Genomic DNA, 21,281 nt, shown 5'->3' with positions numbered 1-21,281 from the left:
TCAAGATTATGAACTGTTCCCTCTGGGCTTATTCCATGAGTCTCATGTCTTGAAGCATCCAGTTTATCAATAAATTCCTTCTGCAGCCTTTCCTGAGGCCTGCTTTTCTATTCTTCCTGTCTCCTACAAGTTAGTGTTTCTGTTTTCTGCAGTAAATATCCAGAAGTGGGAAAAGAAAAAGAAAAAACAAAAAACTATTAGGTGTTACTACTAGGTAACACTGACTTAGTCGGTTTGGGCTGCTATAACAGAATGCCATAGACTAAGTGGCTTATAAACAACAGAAATTTATTTCTCACAGTTCTGAAATCTGGGAAGTCCAAGATCAAGATGCTGGCAGATTAAGTGTCTGATGAGGATCCCCTTCCTGAACTATACTCTTTTGCTATACCTTCACATGGTGAAACGGCAGGGGAGCTCCCTGAGGGGGCCTCTTTTATATGGGCCTCAATCCCATTCATTGCAGGCTCCATTCTCATGAACTAATCACCTTCTAGACGTCCCACTTCCAAATATTATCACATTGGAGATTAAATTTCAAAATATCAGTTGTGAGGAACAGAAATATTCAATCTATGGCACACTCAAATCAAGAAAAATCACCCATTAAATAATGTGGTGGATTGATGCTTTTGAACTGTGGTGTTGAAGAAGACTCTTGAGAGTCCTTTGGACTGCAAGGAGATCCAACCAGTCCATTCTGAAGGAGATCAGCCCTGGGATTTCTTTGGAAGGACTGATGCTAAAGCTGAAACTCCAGTACTTTGGCCACCTCATGCGAAGAGTTGACTCATTGGAAAAGACTCTGATGCTGGGAGGGATTGTCGGCAGGAGGAGAAGGGGACGACAGAGGATGAGATGGCTGGATGGCGTCACCAACTCGATGGACGTGAGTCTGAGTGAACTCCGGGAGTTGGTGATGGACAGGGAGGCCTGACGTGCTGCGATTCATGGGGTCGCAAAGAGTCGGACACGACTGAGCGACTGATCTGATCTGATTGTGGAAAAAACGTTTTTACAGTGCCTCAAATCAAGGAATGGGATCTCTTTAAAAGTCCACGGAATGTGAATTTAGACATGTGACTTGAGTTGGCCAATGGGTCATTTGCAAACTTGATGTAAATAGAGGCTTGAAAAGTACTTATGCATAAGGTTGTGTCCTCTGGTTGCTTTTAGAACCCAACTACATATAAAGAAACTAGACTAGCTGTTAATAAATTCAGAGATAGAAGCCCATCCTGAAAAGAAGACTGAATGTAGCTTTTTCTAATAGAGTGGGCTAAATCTGATATGGAGAAGGCAATGGCGCTCCACTCCAGTACTCTTGCCTGGAAAATCCCATGGACAGAGGAGCCTGATGGGCTGCAGTCCATGGGGTCGCTAAGAGTCTGACAGGACTGAGTGACTTCACTTTCACTTTTCACTTCCATGCATTGGAGGAGGAAATGGCAACCCACTCCAGTATTCTTGCCTGGAGAATCCCAGGGACAGGGGAGCCTGGTGGGCTGCCATCTATGGGGTTGCACAGAGTCGGACATGACTGAAGCGACTTAGCAGCAAATCTGATATATGGAAAACCACACAGTTTTAAAGAGAGTTATATTGACAGAGACTTAAAAGAGACTGAGACAGTTTAAAATTAAGACTTCTATCTCCAACTTTCTGTAAGTAGGAAAAGGCTACAAAACTATTCAGTTAAAAACAGCCATTTCATTTAGAAAAGGAAAATGTCTCAGAAGGCAAAGCCAAAAGTCATAGCTATCCCCGAGGTCATAGCTGCAAGAACAGTGGACTAGAGAGCCACTGCCAGAGGGCAGAACATTCTCTGTTCCTAGAGTAAGGGGAGCTGGCAGCGTATGTCCATCTGAGTTCTAAAATTGCTATTGATCAGTTCCATTTGTTTACTGTAGTTATTTTCACCTTGGCTCACAGTCCATGGAGTCGGACATGACTGAACACAGCACATAACACAGTACTATTGTTTGGTGTGTCTTTTTAGTTTTGAAGTCTCTGAATCAAGAGGAACTGCATCCAGGTATCTTTGCTTGCTTTCACAAATGATGCAAATCACATGATATTGGACTTGAACCTGATGCTGTAAGTGAAAGAGAATTTTGGAAGTTCTGGGAAGGTTGAGGATACTTTGCATGTGGGGAGAATGAAATAATTATAACTGGAGGGTGGAAGGGGAGAATAAAAAACGATAGAAGGGGAGAATAAAAAAGCCACAGTATTTTTCAGCATTTCCCATAAAGAAGTAGAGTCTATTTTTCCACTTCTTGAATCTGGACTTGGCTATTTGACTTGCTTTGGCTAAGGGACATTAGTAGGTATAATAGAAACAGAGGTTTGGGATGAGTGTGAACATTTGAGCTTGCTTTCCTGCTGCTTTTCTAATATAGTCATCATGCGTAAATTTTGGCTAGCCTTCTAGATGATGAAAGCTATGTGGCTTGATGCCCCTACTAATTTAGGCAACAGCCAGATATATGAATGAGACCATCTGGGATGAGACAGTCCCCAGCCAATCTGTTAAGTGACTGCACATGCATGAATGATCCAGGTCTTGATAAGGAGAATTATACAGCAGAATCCTCAGCTAAACACAATGATCTTTTTTTTTTCATTGAAGTATATTTTTGTTTAGTCCCTAAGTCATGTCTGAATAGTTGATTCATAATGTTGTGTTACCATCAGGTACAGAAGAGATTGATTCAGTTATACATATATAAATCCTTGTGCTAGACAGTAAATCCTTGTTGGTTGTCTATTTTATATAAAATTGTATATGTGTATATGGTAATTCCAAACTCCTAACTTATCCCTATGTGTCCCTTTCCCCTTTGGTAACCATAAGTTTGTCTTCTGTGTCTATGGGTCTATTTCTATTTTGTAAATAACTTCACTTGTATCATTTTCTATTTAGATTACACTTGTAAGTGATAGCATATGCTATTTGTCATTCCTCTATCTAGCTTACTTAGTATGTTTCTCTATGTTCATGTATATTGCTGCAAATGGCATTATTCCATTCTTTTTATGGCTGAATAGTATTCTATTGTATATATGTGGCACATCTTGTTTATCCATTCATCTGTAATTGGACATTTAGGTTGTTTCCATGTCTTGGCTATTGTAAACAGTGCTGCTTTAACATTGGGGTGCATGGATCTTTATGAATTCAGAGTGTTCTCTAAATATGTGCCCAGGAGTGGCTTTGCAGGATCATATGGCAATGCTATTTTTAGTTTTTTAAGGAGCCTCCATACTGTTTGCTATGCTGCACTAATTTATATTCCCACTAACAATGTAAGAGGGTTCCCTTTTCTCCACACCCTATTTGTCATTTGATGATGGCAATTCTGACTTGTGTGAGATGATACATCATTGTAATTTTGACTTGCATTTCTCTGTTAATTAATGATACTAAGCATTTTTTCATTTGTCTATTGGCCATCTGTATGTCTCCTTTGGAGAAATGTCCCTTAAGCCTTCTGCCCATTTTTTGACTTGGTTGTTTGCTATTTTTGTTATTGAGTTGTATGAGCTATTTGTATATTTTGGAAATTAAGTCCTTGTTGATTGTATCATTTGCAAATATTTCTTCCAGCCTGTAGGTTGTCTTTTGTTTTGTTAATGGGTTTTGTTTACTGTACAAAAGCTTATAAGTTTGATTAGATTCCATTTGTTTATAGTTCCTAAATTTTTGGTGTGGTTCATTATGTAGAAAATTAAATGCTGTGTGTCCTATTATGTAAAAAAAATCATACAAATAATTTTAGTGAAATAAAACTTTATTATATATTCTAAGTAAAAGTTGTTTAATTTTGCTGAGGACTGGCAAAACTTAATGCCAGTAATGTCTGGTATGATTTTTCAGGCTGACTCTTATGACCAGAGTTCAAAATACATGTAGTCCTAGGATGAAAATGAAACACAAATATGATTAAGCTGGTTTAATAGCAGTAATAGGCAACTTCTAAGGGATTAAGTATGATTATTTGACTACTCTTAATATACCAAAATAATAAATTTGAATATAATATGAATTTGTTTCCCTTAGAGAACAGCAACTAATTTCACCTTATTTTCTTCTGTATTTTTTCATTCATGTATACTCAATACAGAAAAATATAGAAATACAAAAGAGAAAAATCTATAATTTCAATTCTCTAAGATCTACCATTAATATTTTGGTTTAAATTCCTTCCAGGTACATAATTAGTGTTATGCTTATATCCTACCTTTTTCATTAAATAATATACATGAATGTTCATGTCATTGAGCATTTGAGTTATTAACATTCTACTTCATAGATAGTTTATAATGTAATTAATAAATCTCATACCTGACATTTTAGATTTTAACATTTTTTTATTTATTAGAGTGAGTTTTGCAACATAGAGTATACATTTCTGTTTACAAGTGTACACAGAATTGTCTGTTGTTTAGTCACTAAGTTGTGTCCAGTTCTTTTGTGACCCATGGACTATAGCCTGCTAGGCTTCTCTGTCCATGGAATTTCTGCAAGAATAATGGAGTGGGTTGCCATTTCCTTCTCCAGGGGATATTCCTAACCCAGGGATTGAAACTCATGCAGTTTCTGCATTGTAGGTGGATTCTTTACCACTCATTGTACCACCAGGGGAGCTCTATGTAATTGTCTGCATCTCTTAATTTTTTGGAAGAAAGCAATACATATGAAAAAATATCAACATTGTAATTTTTAATGGATATTTTCAGTTTGTCCCCCAAAAGTTGTATGTATAGCTCTTGAGTTTCTTATTCCTGTAACCTGATTGGGAGAAAAAATTAAAAGAGATATTTCATTGTTGTTTATTCCTTTACTTCAAATGTTTTTGAAAATGTTTTCATATAATTACTTGTTATCTTATTAATGGCTATATTAATTAGTTTTTAATATTCTATATCCATTTCATTTGAGATTTTATTTTTTTCTCACTTAAGTAAAATTTTTATTAATATAATTATATTATTTCTTGGTCATATATGAATCATATATTTTAGCTACTTTATTATTTGCTGTTGAAAGTTTAATATTATGATTTGTCTTGAGGTACAGAAGTTTAAGATCTGGAGTAGGAAATGGCAACCTACTCCAGTATTCTTACCTGGAAAATTCCATGGACAAGGAACCTGGTGGGCTACAGTCTATGGGGTTGCAAAGAGCTGGACATGACTGAGCAATTGAGCACACATGCACAGAAGTTAAGATATTCTAATTCAGCAGTCTTTTACTCTGTGACTTAATTGCTTTCAAAGTTCTTTTCTATCTAGAAACCACATGTGAATGCTATTTGTTCATTTATCTTTGATCAGTAATTCAATACTTCTTTCCTTATGCTCCCTTGGGTTTGTTCTGTTCTTTTACTAACCTTTTATATAGATACTAGGTTCATTAATTTTTCACTTTTTTCTCTTCTTCAAAAGTATTTATAGCTGTACTATTCTTTTTAACATTTTTAGTTGCATTCTAAAAATTTTTTAATGTAATATTATTCAATTTAATGTATTTTAAAATTTTTATTGTGTTACTTTTTATCCCTGACTTATTTACATGTTTTCCTGTACAAAATATTTTAAAATGTGTATCTTCATCAACATCTAATTTACTGTTACTTGCTTAGACACTAAGGTTCAAATTGTACCCATTCTCAGAAACATGTTGAGACTTCCTTCTTGACCTACTATGAGAAAAATTTTTATAAAAAATTGTTTGTTGAAAATATATTATCTACTTGCTTGATACAGAGTTCTATATACATTCTTTAAATCTAGCTTCTTAATTTTTTTTGTTCAAATTTAAATAACTTTACTAAGGTTCTGTTTTCTACAATGAGTAAAAATTAAAAGCTGTTTGAATTTTCCACTATGATGATGAGTTTCTCACTAACTATATAACATGTTTCTCTATATTTTGAGGTTTATATTAGTTACGCAGAACCCTAGAATTTTTGCATCTTCTGAGTAAAACTTTTATCATTATGTAGTTAACCTCTGTCTGCCCCTAATAGTGTTTTTTGTCCTAACATCTATTTTTTTTTTCTGATAGTGACCTTGCTCTATTAGCTTACTTATGGTTAGCATTTTTCTGTTAATTTATCCCATGTTTTCTTTCTTTCAATTTTTTTATCTTTATTTTAGATCTGTCTCCTATATAGAGCCTCTGAATATTTTAAAACTCAAATCGAACCATATCTATTCTTCTACTTGCAATATTTGGCCATTTACATTTATTGTAGGTATTATAAGATATTGTGTGGTGGTGGTGGTTTAGTTGCTAAGTTGTGTCCAACTCTTGTGACCCCGTGGACTGTATGTAGCCTGCCAGACTCCCCTGTCTGTGGGATTCTCCAGGCAAGAATAGTGGAGTGGGTTGCCATTTCCTTCTCCAGGGGATCTTCCCAACCCAAGAATTGAACCTGGGTCTCCTGCCATTGCAGGCAGATTCTTTACCAACTGAGCCACAAGGGAAGCCCAAGAAATTGTATAGAATATATTTAATTGACATATTGATATGCCTGAATAGGGAGCTCTTTTCTACTATTTTAATTTCCTGTTTCTATTTGTCCCACTTTGTCTATGCTTTTTTCTTCTTGCTCTTTCCCCTAAATAGATTCTTTCACTCATTTGTTTACTTGCTTGTATTTTATTCCTATTTCTCCTCTCTACCAGTTTGCAGTTTATAAAGTCCTTTCATTTTTTCAGTGGTCGTCTATGAAATTAACATGCATACTTAACTCACTTCCTGAACAATACAAAGACCTTATGACACTGTAATTCTAGTAATTTTCTCACAGCTTATTTACTTTTGTTGCCTATTATTTTAGTGTTGCTTTTGTTGATCTCACAAATTAGACATTTGCTACTATTGTTTTTTATGAGACACAATTGACATAAAATACTGTATTAGTTTCAGATATACAACATAATGATTTGATATTTGTATACACTGCAAAATGATCACTGCAGTAAGTTCAGTTACGATCTACCACCATATAAAGTTGCAACATTTTTTCTTGTAAACAGAACTTTTAAAATGTATTATATTAGCATTTTTCAAATATGCAATACAATATTATTAGTCATCATGCTATATATCATATCCACTTATTTATTTTATAAGTAGAAAGTTTTTACATCTTGATTCTTTCCCATTTTGCCTGTTCTCCAATCTCTTCTATTAGTTTAATGTGGTTTAGTTTTGTTTGTTTTGTCTTTTAAATTCCACATACAAGTGAAATCATGTGATATTTGTCTTTCTTGTTCTGAATTATTTCAGTGTTTTTTATGGCTAAATAGTAGTCTATCATAAGTTTACCACATCTTCTTTGTCCATTCATCTATTGATGGATATATACATTTTACATTATATTTATATTTTATTTTCCATAACTTGGCTACTTTAAATATTGCTTCAATGAACATGAGGGTGCAAATATCTTTTCAAGGTAAAGTTTTTATTTTGCTAGGGTAAATACCCAAAAGTAGAATTTCTGAATCCTATGGAAGTTATATTTTTAGTTTTTTGAGGTACCTGCATACTGTTTCCCATAGTAGTTGTACCAGTTTACATTCTCACCAATAGTGTACGCAGATTCCTTTTTATCCAAGTGCTTGCCAACACTTGTTATTTTTTGTCTTTGAATAACAGTGATTCAAACAGATGTGAGGTGATATCTCATTAAAGTTTTAATTTACATTTCCCTGATGATTAGTGATGTTGAGCATCTTTTCATGTGTCTCTTGGCTGTGTGCATGTCTTCTTTGGGAAAATGTCTATTCAGATTCTCTGCCCATTTAAAAATTATATTGTTAGTGTATTCTTTACTACTGAGTTGTGAGTTCTAATTATATTTTGGATATTAACTTTTATTGGATATAAATTTGCAGACATCTTCTCTCATTCAGTAAGTTGCCTTTTCATTTTGATGATGGTGTCCTTGCTGTTCAGAAGCTTTTTAGTCTGATGTAGTTTCATGTGTTGTTTTTTTAAATTTATTTTAAATTGGATAAGTGCTTTACAGTGTTGTGCTGGTGTCTGCTGTACAGCAACATGAATCATCTATCAGACCAGATCAGATCAGTTGCTCAGTCGTGTCCGACTCTTTGCGACCCCATGAATCCCAGCACGCCAGGACTCCCTGTCCATCACCAACTCCTGGAGTTCACTCAGACTCACGTCCATCGAGTCAGTGATGCCATCCAGTCATCTCATCCTCTGTCGTCCCCTTCTCCTCTTGCCCCCAATCCCTCCCAGCATCAGTCTTTTCCAATGAATCAACTCTTCTCATGAGGTGGCCAAAGTACTGGAGTTTCAGCTTTAGCATCAGTCCTTCCAAAGAAATCCCAGGGCCCATCTCCTTTAGAATGGACTGGTTGGATCTCCTTGCAGTCCAAGGGACTCTCAAGAGTCTTCTCCAACACCACAGTTCAAAAGCATCAATTCTTTGGCACTCAGCCTTCTTCACAGTCCAATTCTCACATCCATACACGACCACAGGAAAAACCATAGCCTTGACTAGACGGACCTTTGTTGGCAAAGTAATGTCTCTGCTTTTCAATATGCTATCTAGGTTGGTCATAACTTTCCTTCCGAGGAGTACGCGTCTTTAATTTCATGGCTGCGGTCACCATCTGCAGTGATTTTGGAGCCCCAAAAAATAAAGTCTGAGGCTGTTTCCACTGTTTCCCCATCTATTTCCCATGAAGTGATGGGACCAGATGCCATGATCTTCGTTTTTTGAATGTTGAGCTTTAAGCCAACTTTTTCACTCTCCACTTTCACCTTCATCAAGAGGCTTTTGAGTTCCTCTTCCCTTTCTGCCATAAGTGTGGTGTCATCTGCATATCTGAGGTTATTGATATTTCTCCCAGCAATCTTGATTCCAGCTTGTGTTTCTTCCAGCCCAGCATTTCTCATGATGTACTCTGCATATAAGTTAAATAAACAGGGTGACAACATACAGCCTTGACATACTCTTTTCCTATTTGGAACCAGTCTGTTGTTCCATGTCCAGTTCTAACTGTTGCTTCCTGACCTGCATATAGGTTTCTCAAGAGGCAGATCAGGTGGTCTGGTATTCCCATCTCTTTCAGAATTTCCCACAGTTTATTGTGATCCACACAGTCAAAGGCTTTGGCATAGTCAATAAAGCAGAAATAGATGTTTTTCTGGAACTTTCTTGCTTTTTCCATGATCCAGCAGATGTTGGCAATTTGATCTCTGGTTCCCCTGCCTTTTCTAAAACCAGCTTGAACATCAGGAAGTTCACGGTTATTGTAAATAGTGGTGCTATGAACACTGGGGTACATGTGTCTTTTTGAATTATGGTTTTCTCAGGCTAAATGCCCAGTAGTGGGCCTGCTGAGTCAACACTGCTTATAATTAGAGAAATGCAAGTCAAACCTACCATGAGGTATCATCTCACACCAGTCAAAATGGCCATCATAAATCTACAAATAATAAATGCTGGAGAGGATGTGGAGAAAAGGGAAAACTCTTGCACTGTTGGTAGAAGTGTAAATTGATAAAGCCACTATGCAAAACAGTATGGAGATTCCTTAAACAACAAGAAATAAAGCCACGTGTTTATTTTGCTTTTGTTGCCCTTGTCTTTGGAGTCAGATCCAAAAATTCCTCATTTAGAACAATATCAAGGGGTTCATCACCTAGGTTTTCTTGTAGGATTTTTATGGTCTCTGGTCTTATATTTAATTCTTTAAAACATTTTAAGTTTATTTTGGTGAATGGTATATGACAGTAGTCTAATTTTATTTTTTTGCATGTGACTATTCAGTTTTATTAACATTTATTGAAGAGCCAATACTTTCCCCATTGTATATTCTTGGCTACTTTGTCATAAATCAATCGTATATGCATGCATTATTTCTGAGGTTACTATGCTTTTTCGTTATCTATTTATCTGTTTTAATACAAACATCATACTAGTTTGATTATTGTGACTTTTTAATATTGTTTGAAATCAGGGAGCATGATGCCCACAGTGTTGTACTTCATTCTCAAGATTGCTTTGACTTTCAGTATCTTTTGTGGTTCCATATATATTTTAGGATTGTTTGTTCTATTTATGTTAGGAAATATGGACCAGTGAAAGTGAAAGAGGAAACTGAAAAAAACTTCAACATTCAGACAACTAAGATCATGGCATCTGGTTCCCATCACTTCGTGGCAAATAGATGGGGAAACAATGGAAACAATGACAGACTATTTTTTGGGGCTCCAAAATCACTGCAGATGGTGACTGCAGCCATGAAATTAAAAGACGTTTGCTCCTTGGAAGAAAAGCTATAACCAACCCAGACGGCATATTAAGTCCATATAGTGAAAGCTATGGGTTTTCCAGTAGTCATGTATGGATGTGAGAGTTGAACTAAAGAAAGCTGAGCACCAAAGAATTGATACTTTTGAACTGTGGTGTTGGAGAAGACTCTTGAGAGTCCTTTGGACTGCAAGGAGATCCAACCAGTCCATCCTAAAGGAAATGAGCCCTAAATATTCATTGGAAGGACTGATGCTAAAGCTGGAACTCCAATACTTTGGCCACCTGATGCGAAGAGCTGACTCATTTGAAGAGACCCTGATGCTGGGAAAGATTGAAGGCAAGAGAAGAGGATGACAGAGGATGAGATGGTTGGATGGCACCACCGACTTGATGCATATTAATATATGCAAACTCCAGAAGCTGGTGATGTTCAGGGAAGCCTGGCATTATGCAGTCCATGGGATCGCAAAGAGTTGGACATGACTGAGTGACTGAACTGAACTAATTCTTCCGACCCATGAACATGTAATATGTTTCCATTTATTTGTTTTCTTCAGTTGTTCATCAGTGTCTTATAGTTTTCAGTGTATAGGTCTTTCACTTTTTTTTTTCCCCAAAATATTAATACTTTATTAAAACAAAGCTCAGTTTACAGAAATACATTAAATGCAGTATTTTGATTATTACACATGTACAATTGTACACAGCAGAACAATTTCAAATAAAAGTTTAAGAGGTAGAGAAAATAATTAGCACACTCAGAAGTCTGTACTTAACACCAAAAAGTCTTTACGAAGTTGACATCAAAATGATCTCTATCCTAGCTGTTGTATCCTTATGTCATATATCCTATCCAAACCCTTGTCACAATGTTTTATATTACACAGTATTTACAATGTAGAGTCCAATATTGCCGAGAAGTTGCTTTCCAAATTAGTGTTTTCAAGTTACTGTAACTGAGTATTCTTACTAATATAGTATATCTAAATGACACACACCAAAAAACTGTATAAAAACTAATAATGGTTACTAAGCTTTTTTTTTTTTTTTTTACAACAGATCCCTATTTTAAGACAGTTTGCAATTCCCAGCAGTTTCAAAGTGTGAAAAGACTCAATATTGTGGCTTCACAAAAGAATTAGCAAAGATTCTCTATTTTACTATGGAGGCTAATAACATTGGTGGGTTGTCAATATCCTGAAATGTCTCTTTGCCTCATCTGTGTAATAACATTCTTGAAAATATTTTGAAAAAGTATCACAAGAGCATTAACACTCTATAAACAAAAAATGCTTTAGAGGTTTCTTAAGAGAATGCTACTCTACTGGATGGCTGTTAAGAAAACAAAATGGAGCCCTGTGATTGTGATAAGTTTTTTTTTAAATCACCTCATTTTTTCCAAGGAACAAATTCTTACTTGAAACTTTTAATTATAGGGAAGAAAAGAAAGCTGTCACTTCTAAAATTATTCACCTTGCCTACTTTACTAAGCCAACATGAAAATGAACCTATTTTGATATTATAAAAATTAATATTCATTATGCTCTTGTAAATATTTTGTGTAAGTACTAATTTTTAAAACAATATTCCACTAATACAGATTTAAGTGAATAACAAAACTTCAAATGAAAGAGAACAACTGGATGACTACAGGCTTCCAGGAAGTATTAAAATCCTATTAACTGGCTCAAATGACTTAAAGCACTTTGTACCTAATCTGGTCATGTAATTAGACTGTCCAAAATTGTTTGTATAATATATTAAAATTATAGACTTACTCAAAAGATAATTTAAAGGGTTCAAGGAAAATATTTACTTGCTATGAAGAATTTCATTCATTTAAGGTAATTTCAGGATTTTTCCCTTTAAATATCATCAATAATATATTTCAAGAGATAATCATTTTCCTTCATAATTCTCAGGTGGCAAATTTAAAATTTTATTGTACTAATGAAAATGATAAAGTGAACTGATAGCATTCTTTGGCTTCATTAAAATATTAATATGTCTGAGCAGGTTTTAATGAACTAAGATACTCAATGATCAGGCTCTCCCTTACAAGGATCAATTCTTTCCTTAGAAGTTCTCAGAAGTTCTAAGGATTAGTTTAATAAAATTCATATTATTCTATAAAACACCACATTCCAAACTAAAAAGTGTCATTTGTTCAGAATCTTCACCAATTTCCAAGTACAGATTTGCTCCTCTAAACTGCATAAATGATGGCAGTAAAGGATCCACTTTTTGGTAAACTTTTGTGATTATCTAAGCACCCAGATTTGTTGTTGATAGGTCCCAGTGGTTGAAATCAAGACTTTTCAGTGTTCAAAGGAGGAATCTGTCAGGACCTAGTTACAAGCTCACTGGATGCCATATTCTCAAGCAGTAGTTTTTAGGGTATATAAATATATACAGTTCTTTGGGATTATAGTTATAAACCCTGCTGGACTCCAAACCAAGTAATTTGGATGTGACATTTGCAGATACTGGGACTCTAGATGAATGTGTAACCTCCTTCCTAGTAAGTACCTTGAGCTGAAGCAAGACTGAAGGAGAGTACAAAAATAGAACCCCCCAGTCTATGTTCCCTGAGAACAACTTCACAGCCTCTAGATGTATGGTAAACCTGAAACCTGCCCCTCAAGCTGAGGCTTCAGCCCAAGTAAAGAAGCCTTTTTCATTGGAAGACTAGGGCTATGTTTTAGCCTTCTGTCTAATGTCATGGTCTGGCACATGGGAGCCTGCAAATAACTGTCTCTCAGACTGTTTCAGTCACTTGGGGCCCAGAAGCCCAAGCACCCCTGGCCACCAGAGTCAGGTGATCAAGGGATATCCCCCTCTGTTGACTGTATATATCTGTTGGCTTTAGCAGGACTGCAGGTGAGCTTGGAGCCAAGGCATGCCTGCTGGCTTTAACAAGGCTGCTGGCAGAGTATGACCACCAGCACTAGCACGGTAGCAAAACTGGCACTTACTAGTACTGGCCCTTACAATGTAGAATGAGAAGATAAAAGCATAAAATGCTAGCAACTTTATCTGGAAAGTCCCAACAGGCCCTCTTCCCTCTGGAACATGCTTTAAGATTAGCTAGTGAACCCCCTTCACTAGCTAATATCATTTAGATGTTTTTCAAACTGCAGCTTATGTGCTGTCTTGGGATGAGGCTGCATGTAAGCCCTTTAAGAGAGGAATCTCTGTTCCCTGCAGCACTTTGAATGTCCTGAACCTTGGCCCTATTGGTATCCAAGGCCAGATGTTTGGGGGCTCATTTCTCCAGTGCAGGTCTCAAGACTTGGAGTGCCTGAAGTAGGGCATCAACCCTTTGCTTCTAGGGATAAGCTCTGCATTTGTGAAAGCCCTCCCAATTGTGTGTCTCCACACCAGATGTGCCTTTTTTGGTGAGAACACATCTCTGCTTCTCCATCCTATAATGATCTTTTTATCCTTCATCATTGAAGAGTTGTTTAGCTAGTTTTCAGCCTTTTTTTTTCAGAAGGAAATATTCTATGTACATGTGTGTGTGCTCATTTGCTTCAGTCATGTATGATTCCTTCATCTGCTGCATTGCAGGCAAATTCTTTACCTCTGAGCCACTGGGGAAGCCACAATTATTCCATATGTAGGAGTTAATTTGATGTGTCCATGGGAGGAGGTGAATTCAGGTGGTTTTTACACTGCCGTCTTGAACCTCTTCTGCTATTTATTTGTAAAAACACATTTACATTCACAAATATAGTTAGCATTTTATTTGCTCTTGAGTATTATTGAATCTCAGATGATTATTCTCAGATTATGTCCCTTCTTCCTGAATTATCTCCTTTAGAAATGATCTATGTGTGTAAAAAATGTGCTTAAAAAAAAACTTATTTATTTTGCTCTTCTCCTTGAGATATTCTTGAAGAAAATTGAAATTGAGAGTTAAAATTGTTTTTTAAATCAGTACTTCTATTCTCTCTGGCTTCCACTCTTTCTATTAAGAAGGCAATTGTCAGTCTTTTGTTTGTAGTAGATTTTTCTTTTCTTTCTGGTTACTTATTTTTCTTTACTGTTTTGCGGTCTCACTGTGATTTATATAGGTGTTAACTTTTAATTATATTACTTAAGATATGTTGTCCTTTTTGTCCCACTGAATTCGTTTCTTCTGGAAATTTTTTTTAGCAGTTATTATTCCCTATCCTATCTTGAGACTCCTGACTTTCATATTTCCTTGTCTCTGTAGGTTATTATGAATAATTTCCTCAACTATATATGCCAGTTCACTAATTTTTTCCTCGGTTACATTTGATCTGCTATCTAATCTGTTTATTTTTTCCTTTCTCCAAATTACTTAATACTGTATGACACACTCCTGCATACTTCTGCCATTTCCTGTTATTTCATAATATTTGGAGAATGAAGATAGTTGCTATTTTCATTTTCTCCTAAGACCCAATGAAATCAAGAATGACAAATTCTATTTAAATATTTCTACATATCTATGGTCTCCAAATGAGCAATGATTACCTTTTTCAATGAACTGTTTAAATAGTTCTTATTATAAAATTTTAAATTCTTGATGTATGTATGTGGTCAGTCACTCAGTTGTGTCTGACTCTTTGCAACCCCATGGACCGTAGACTATCAGACTCCTCAGTCCATGGGATTTTCCAGGCAAGAATATTGGGGTGGGTTGCCATTTCCTCCTCCAGAGGATCTTGCTGACCCAGGGACTGAACTTGAGTCTCCTGAGTCTCCTGCATTGGCAAATGGATTCTTACCACTGAAAAAATAACAGTAAATTACACTGAATGAGACATTGTATTCTTATTTTCAGTGACTTATTCTTATTCTTAAATGGCAACCCACTCCAGTGTTCTTGCCTGGAGAATGCCAGGGACGGGGGAGCCTGGTGGGCTGCCATCTATGGGGTCGCACAGAGTCGGACACGACTGAAGTGACTTATCATAGCATAGCATTCTTAATTTTCATTAGGGCAAAGGAATTCAACTCTAATGATCACATTTCCAGGACATTCTAGCTTTTATTTCCTTTGCATCGTGAACACTCAATCCATGATGTACTTTGGGGACCTAGGACTAGACCAAAAGCACAGATTGCAATTGATCTAGGTGATTTGAGGAGAAATAACAGCAAAAGTATAGTGATAATCTCAGAAAATTAATGTGCAGTTAAAATAGAATGAAAATAGACTCACAATGAGGAAACTTGCTCCAAGCAACAATGCTTTTATTCTAACATCAAGATCAAATGGAAACTGGATTCCAAATTTATTGGTATTGGTAAAAAGTTCCCTCATAAATCCAATCCACTGATTTGAAATCTTACCAATAATCATTTCTTCATCCAAGGACAATAACTAAAATAGAAAAATATTTCTAATCTTAGATTAAAACCCCTGAAATAAAAACAACAGGCATTCCTACATCAATTTTAGTAATTACATATGACCCATATGAGTTATAATATAATAATGATATACTCTGAAATAAAAAGAATATTCAATAGGATCAGAAGATAGCCTCTAAAAACATGTATAGACAATGTCTACCTAAAGGAAAATTTTCAAATTGATTGGATACAAGTGATTTTATGTATACATGTGTATACATACATATATTATGTTTTATATATAATGCGTATTATATAAAATTATATTAATATGTATAATTTGCTTAAATTTGATTGGAGAATCCATTTAATTGCAAAATGAAAACCACTAGCTTTTCAGCTCTTCTACACAGCTAACTCTTTCCTAAGAGATGCTAATTTTCTGAATCCCTCTGTAATTTCCTCATGCCCTTTTTTTCTTTACTCATTTAGACTCCCTAGAGTACAACATCTCGTACCAACTAATGTTATTTCTCAACATAAGAGATACTCATGTAAATATAAAACAATACATCTGTGATAAATTCCACTGCTTATTTTGTAATGAATGCCAGAAGGGAAAGGAAGTGTGATATGATGGAGTATAATAGGGAGATAATAGGCAGACAGAAAGAACTGGAGGGATGGTTTTAGAGAAAACCTCTTAGGCAAAGCATCATTTGAGCTGAGATTTGGAGGATTGGTATGAACTAGTGACAGAGGAATAGGGAAAGTGAGAGCCTCCTAGAGAGGGTCAGCTATATGTTAAAAGGCTCTGATTTAGGAAGGAACATGGCTGGAGCAAAATGAGTGAAGGAGATAGTGGTAGAAAATGAGTAAGAAAAGAGAAGCATGGAGGACTCGGTCTGCCTAGCCTTGTAAGCTAAGGAAGTTGGGGAATAGAAATATGGAAGAGTTTTACATGATTATGTCAAACATCCAGTTTTTCCAGAACTCTGAACACATCTTTCCCTATTACCCTCAGCAAAATAGCTTATCGTTTCCATTGAGGAGAAAATAGGAGCAACTGGACAGGAACTTACTAAACTCGCAGATACCAGCCTAGAAAGTTATTCTATCTGTACCAACACTCCCTGCTTCCTTTCTAGTGTGATGAATGGGCCATTTCTATGCCTGTTCAAAACCAGTTCCCTACATTCCCTTCCATACCAAGTAAGAGAAAAAGTTCATCAAGTATTCAGTTTATGTTGTTTCTCCACATTTTTCCTCCAATTTGGCTTCTTTCCTTTAAAATCAAAGCGTACTAAGGAAACACCTTTGGTAAATATACCTCCCTGACCACTCTGTGCCCTGACCTAGTCAGGAACAGGTTTATGGTAATAGTGTTTATGAAGACAGGTCATATAGATGCAGAGTTAGTTTCTGTCTTATCTAAAGTTTTGGTATTTGTTTATAATAGATTTTTGCATTAATTTTGATGTTAAAAATATTTTCAAATATCATTTATCTTAATTACCAGGTTTTTGGTACCAATTGTAATTTTTCACCTGAGATAAACATCTTATTTGCCACACCCTAGTCCTGCTCTATAACCAGCTGCTGCTTTACATGTCTCCTCTTTTTCATAACCAAAAGTATTAAAAGATTTGCCCACATTTGTGCACAAGATGACTTTCTCACAGAATCGTTACCTCCCTTTCTTCTTCCTTACTCTTGGAGGTTACCTACAAGTGCCAACTATAAAATGGCTTTGTTTCAAATTTAGAAGGAATAGGAAGTATATTAAATACCTTAGAGAAAGTTCTTAAGACAGTAGAATAAAGTAGAATTTACTGTACCATAATGTGAGATAAAACACTGGTATTATTAAAAAATGAGGCAAGGTAGCTTTACCTCCCAGAGTTTTAAGCACAGAACACCCTCTTCCACTGGTTTTCAACTTGAAATAGAAAAATAAGAGTTCTGTATGCTCATTTTATTAAATTTTCAAATGAAGCATTATTATTATAATTAATTTTTAAGTATGCCTTCTTTAATCAGTGCATGCAAGTGCCAATCAGAATTAGCATCACTAAAGTGAATTGACATAATTCTAGAGGAGAAAAAAACTCAGGTAGTATTTTAACTAGGTTGTGTCCAAATTTCTGATTATACATTTCAGATATTAAAACAAGCAAAAATATCCTTGATAAAAGGCTGACAAGCAGTACTTTTTTCAAATAGAATATCTTATCATACCAAGATAATATTCTCTGTTGCTTAGGAATCTACAGATTTAAACAACTGTAGTGGGTTAGTTTTATTAACTGTATTTAGTAGTTTACTTCCTAAATTATTATCTGAATGTTGGCCATTTTCTGAGAAGTAAATCAGTAAGCACATAAAACATTAACAAAATTGTATCATAGCAATTTCAGAATTTTATAAAAATTAGCTTTAATATATTATTTATAACTAATGCTGGATTATGTCACAATCTATTGAAATAAAGTTAATTTCATCTTTCAATATTTTCAAAGCTTCTTGTTTGATAGTTAAACACTTAAAATATAGATTAAAAGATGCCTTATAAGCTTCACAAACTGTAGGGCTTAATTAAGCAAAGAAATTATGAATTAGAAATTCAATTTAAAAATTAGGCAAGTAGGTATAGTAATAATTGTAACGTTTTAATTTTGTTTTAATCACAGTAATTAACTATCTGCATTAGAAAAGTATCAAATTATTAACTAATTTGAGCATGATATCCTAAAACATAATAAATTACTCACATTAAAATTTAGATCTTTGAGACAGCTAGAAACCACACATGGCCCTCTGATTTTCATTAAATTCTCCTTATTTTCATTTGTTATTTTAAACATTGGCAAAAATGGGTGATAGTATTGATAAACATATCCAATTATTTCTCCAGGAGGAGCCTCAACTTTTAGCTACAAAATATTAAAAAACATATAGTATTAATCAAATTAGATATATTTGATTTGTAAATAAGACTGTATTTACTTATATGCCACTTTTTACTTAAGTTTTTGTATATGTGAACAAAACTCTTGAGTTTTAGGCATGCCCTATATTTGGGAACTGATGCAGAAGTGAAAGGGCTTTCTAGGTGGTGGTATGGTAAAGAACCCGACTGCCAATGCAGGAGATGCAAGAGATGCAGGTTCAATCCCTGGGTCAGGAAGATCCCCTGGAGGAGGGCATGGCAATCCACTCCAGTATTCTTGCCTGGAGAATCCCATGGACAGAGGAACCTCATGAGCTAGGGTCCATAGGGTTGCAAGGAGTTGGACACGACTGAAGCAATTTAGCCCGCATGCATGGAAGTGAAAAAGAAGAATTTGGATGTTGAAATCCCTGAATTGAGATCTGATGCTGCTGCTCACTAACCACAGGAAATATGGACAGATCACTCACCTCTCTGAAATTAATTTTCCACTTCCAAAAGAGGGATAATAATAATAGTTGGTGCTTGTGAGGATCACTTTTTAAAATTTTATGTCTATTAGATATGCCTTAAAAGCGCAAATCACACCAAAACTGTTTATTATCCAATATGCCAAGAACTTTTGTACTTTTATGACAATACAAATATGACTTCATTGAAGTTCTTTATGCTCATTGTGATTTAAAATTCAGTTCATTAAATCAACAGAAACTAGTTGAATAAATCATGGCATATCATCCATAAAATGGCTTATTATGAAACCATTTATGAGATTGAGGAAGTTCTATACATACCGATATAATCTTCAAGTGAAAAAAATTGTAGAAAAATATCTACCGTGTTACAAACACACCTCAAATAGACACACACATATATATGTGAGTATATATATAGAGAGATATAGATATATAGATATATAAGCATAAGTACATTTCATGCAAAGATGGGCTCAATAAAGGACAGAAATGGTACGGACCTAACAGAAGCAGAAGATATCAAGAAGAGGTGGCAAGAATAGACAGAAGAACTGTACAAAAAAGAGCTTCACAGCCAAGATAATCACAATGGTGTGATCATTCACCTAGAGCCAGACATCCCAGAATGTGGGCCTTAGAAAGCATCACTACAAACAAAACTAGTGGAGTTGATGGAATTCCAGTTGAGCTATTTCAAATCTTGAAAGAGGATGCTTTGAAAGTGCTGCACTCAATATGCCAGCAAATTTGGAAAACTCAGCAGTGGCCACAGGACTGGAAAAGGTCAGTTTTCATTCCAATCCCAAAGAAAGGCAATGCCAAAGAATGCTCAAAGATTCTTTCTACCACTCAATTCCACTCATCTCACATGCTAGTAAAGAAATGCCCAAAATTCTCCAAGCCAGGCTTCAGCAATATGTGAACTGTGAACTTCCAGATGTTCAAGCTGGTTTTAGAAAAGGCAGAGGAACCAGGGATCAAATTGCCAACATCCGCTGGATCATGGAAAAAGCAAGAGAGTTCCAGAAAAACATCTGTTTCTGCTTTATTATCTATGCCAAAGCCTTTGACTGTGTGGATCACAATAAACTGTGGAAAATTCTGAAAGAGATGGTAATATCAGACCACCTGATCTGCCTCTTGAGAAACCTATATGCAGGTCAGGAAGCAACAGTTAGAACTGGACATGGAACAACAGACTGGTTCCAAATAGGAGAAGGAGTATGTCAAGGCTGTATATTGTCACCCTGCTTATTTAACTTATATGCAGAATACATCATGAGAAATGCTGGGCTGGAAGAAGCACAAGCTGGAATCAAGATTGCTGGGAGAATTATCAATAACCTCAGATACGCAGATGACACCATCTTATGGCAGAAAGTGAAGAGGAACTAAAAAGCTTCTTGATGAAAGTGAAAGTGGAGAGTGAAAAAGTTGGCTCAAACTCAACATTCATAAAATGAAGATCATGGCATCTGGTCCCATCACTTCATGGGAAATAGATGGGGAAACAGTGGAAACAGTGTCAGACTTTATTTTTGGGGGCTCCAAAATCACTGCAGTTGGTGACTGCAGCCATGAAATTAAAAGACGCTTACTTCTTGGAAGGAAAGTTATGTCCAACCTAGATAGCATATTGAAAAGCAGAGACGTTACTTTGCCAACAAAGGTCCGTCTAGTCAAGGCTATGGTTTTTCCAGTGGTCATGTATGGGGATGTGAGAGTTGGACTATAAAGAAAGCCAAGCACTGAAGAACTGATGCTTTTGAACTGTGGTGTGGAGAAGACTCTTGAGAGTCCCTTGGACTTCAAGGAGATCCAACCAGTTCATCCTAAAGGAGTCAGTCCTGGGTGTTCATTGGAAGGACTGATGCTGAAGCTGAAACTGCAATACTTTGGCCACCTGATTCGAAGAGTTGACTCATTGGGAAAGACTGTGATGCTGGGAGGGATTGTGGGCAGGAGGAGAAGAGGACGACAGAAGATGAGATGGCTGGATGGCATCACTGACTCGATGTATATGAGTTTGAGGGAACTCTGGCAGTTGGTGATGGACAGGCAGGCCTGGAGAGCTGTGATTCATGGGGTCGCAAAGAGTTGGACAGACTGGGCGACTGAAATGAACTGAACTGATGCATCTATTCTACAAATATTCACAGAATAATTCTTTAACTCATAATAGCAGCTGCTTCTGAAAAGAATAAAGCAGACATGGTAACT

The 21,281-nt window shown here is 35.8% G+C and overlaps 1 protein-coding gene across 1 annotated transcript in view; it reads right to left on the bottom strand.

The window, feature by feature from the left end:
* Positions 1–3,781: 3,781 nt before the first annotated feature.
* The window catches only part of LOC113894116 (phospholipid scramblase 1-like), a 50,925-nt gene continuing 33,425 nt past the window's right edge, over positions 3,782–21,281 (bottom strand). Inside the window, exons 5-8 of the mRNA XM_027544021.1 lie at positions 18,407–18,568; positions 15,502–15,663; positions 15,065–15,066; positions 3,782–3,918 (exon numbers count right to left, since the gene is read on the bottom strand). Coding sequence (XP_027399822.1) covers positions 3,822–3,918; positions 15,065–15,066; positions 15,502–15,663; positions 18,407–18,568 — 423 coding nt within the window. The 3' untranslated portion in view covers positions 3,782–3,821. The remainder of the gene's footprint in view (positions 3,919–15,064; positions 15,067–15,501; positions 15,664–18,406; positions 18,569–21,281) is intronic.

The sequence above is a fragment of the Bos indicus x Bos taurus genome, chromosome 1, assembly GCF_003369695.1.
Source record: "Bos indicus x Bos taurus breed Angus x Brahman F1 hybrid chromosome 1, Bos_hybrid_MaternalHap_v2.0, whole genome shotgun sequence".
Classification (NCBI taxonomy): Eukaryota; Metazoa; Chordata; class Mammalia; order Artiodactyla; family Bovidae; genus Bos; species Bos indicus x Bos taurus.
This window is presented reverse-complemented; position numbering and strand designations above follow the sequence as displayed.